Below are 2221 nucleotides of genomic sequence, written 5' to 3' on the forward strand. Positions count from 1 at the left end.
CCTCAACACCTCGGCTGCGCCTAGAAATTCTGTCCATGAAAGTAATGAACAGAATCGGTGACAAAGGGCATTTCATTTTCATTCTGTTTAATATTCAACAAGTTGAACAGATAATCCACCCTAACCCCGCTACTTGGTATCGGTATCGGTATCGGTATCGGCGAGTACCTAAACTGAAGTACTCGTACTTGTACTCAGTCTTGAAAAAACTGGTATCGGGACACCCCTAATGTGCTCTCTTTGAGTGACGACAAATAATTGCACAATCAAACAGTTTGTTGGGAATGGTATCAAAATGAGTCATATTTCTAACAGGAGCCCATAAGGAGCTTAACTTTGCCAAAAAGAAAAAAATAAATATGTAATACAGTGACAAACAAAGAGCTTTTCGTTTTAGCTCAAAACACTGCAAAATACAAAGTCTTGCCATGTGCTCTCTTACACAGGTATGACAACCTTCATTTATGCAAGCAGAGGAAGTCTTTGTTTAATCTAAATAAACACTTTTATAGCACATTTTATTGTGCTGTCACACTGGCCTGTTTCTCCTCGAGTCTGTTGTTTGCAGCTCTACAGACTCGCAGCGAAGTGATTCATCACAGGTGGGTGGGGAGTTAACAAATGTCACACCGATAAGGCTTTCACTTGTGTCTGTGAGCGCGTGCAGACGGTTGTGTCTTTACCTCGGCCATGTTGGAATTGCATCTTCTCCTCATCGGGGTCCTGCTTGGCTTTGATGTATCCACAGTGTCTGAAAAAAATTGGATTGGGATGCTGTAAAGTGCTGAGTGTGAAATTATACGTATATTAATGACACTTCAGAGACTAATGTATGCAGACATAATAAATGACACTGTGAGCAGAAGTTTAAATGACTGTATTCCTGTAGCGAGCATGAGGAATCTGATACATTTGCAACATAAATCTGCTCCAAAAATACCTACCAATCAGTGCAGTGTCTATGAGACAACTACATATCTTATTTTGAAAATCATTTTAGTTTCAGCACTGTTTGCTTGTCTAATGGGGAATGTGTACAGGTAGCTACAATACCAAAAGAGAAAACATGACGTGCACTGGATTTAGGCACTGACACTTTCATTCATAGTCCCCCATTTTAGTGCCTGAAATTCACATTTGAAATAATTTTTTTTGTATGCAGGAATTTCCCATATTATAATAGCTAGATTTGCTGAAATCGATCATGTAAATGTGCAATCCCCGCAATCCCAAAGCAAGTTCCAGGCCCTGCCCCAAATTAGGTAAAACTCCAATTAACATAAAATTGAGGTACAGAATAAAAACCTCGAACAATAATACAGAGTTAAAAACATGCATTCAAACGCAACTCAAAAGCAACAAACATAAAAGCATTATTTTGGTAAATGCATTCCTAAAAGAAAAGGAAAAAATATGTCACAAGTCCTAAAACCACTGGGAAGCATGTTCTACTTTTTAATGGCTCTCAATGAAAAAGCAGATCTGAGCTCTTTTTTTAAGGTACTCTCCACTCTCCCTGAGCAGCCAAGCAGGAGGATTTGTTATTTGATCTGAACAAAGTGCTACAAATGTTTTCAGTGGTTGAGGTGTCATATTATGAAGTAATTTAAAGACAAGCTAGACATCTGAGAACAGAACTAAATTATTCAAAGTCAACATTTGATATTTAGGGACTTTATTGTGTTCCATGATACTTGAGTAACTTCTGATTCAGTACTTTTTAAAACGTGTTCTAAAGTACAGGGAGAGTACAGAGTGTCGTCTGCAGAGATGACATYGCCTGCAGCACTAAGCAGGATGAAATGAGGACTTATACTGTGGTGGCAGAGCGGGTTGTAAGATGGTTATTTGATGTCATTTATTGTTTTTTAAAAGTCCTACGGGCTCGGACATGTTAAATAAATTTGAAACTGAGATTTTGAAAGAATCTGTAAAACTTGAAAAAAATCTGTGAGATTGCTCTATACGTCAGTATACCTGCAAAATGAGGAAAACTCTGTGTAAATAACAGACAGTACAACTTGACATGTATGCTGTCAGTTTTGAATCAAGWAATGTTTCCACACAAGAAGCAAAACATTCAAAAAACTTCAAGAAAAAAAAATAACAAAGTTTAGTTACTTTCATTGATTTATTGAGATTACCATGCTTGGAAAGACCGAAAATCCACACCTGCAAAAACACACACATACATTTGTGTGTGTGTGTGTGTGTGTGTGTG

At 37.6% G+C, this 2221-nt stretch overlaps 1 protein-coding gene across 3 annotated transcripts in view; it reads right to left on the reverse strand.

The window, feature by feature from the left end:
• epha4b (eph receptor A4b) overlaps positions 1–2221 on the reverse strand; it is a gene marked incomplete in the record, with an annotated part of 134471 nt that overhangs the window by 29656 nt on the left and 102594 nt on the right. For all 3 annotated transcript variants that reach the window (XM_014020753.1, XM_014020745.1, XM_014020741.1), the window contains 1 exon segment: positions 684–751. In XM_014020753.1, coding sequence (XP_013876207.1) covers positions 684–751 — 68 coding nt within the window.

This window comes from Austrofundulus limnaeus, unplaced genomic scaffold, assembly GCF_001266775.1.
Source record: "Austrofundulus limnaeus strain Quisiro unplaced genomic scaffold, Austrofundulus_limnaeus-1.0 Scaffold3, whole genome shotgun sequence".
Classification (NCBI taxonomy): domain Eukaryota; kingdom Metazoa; phylum Chordata; class Actinopteri; order Cyprinodontiformes; family Rivulidae; genus Austrofundulus; species Austrofundulus limnaeus.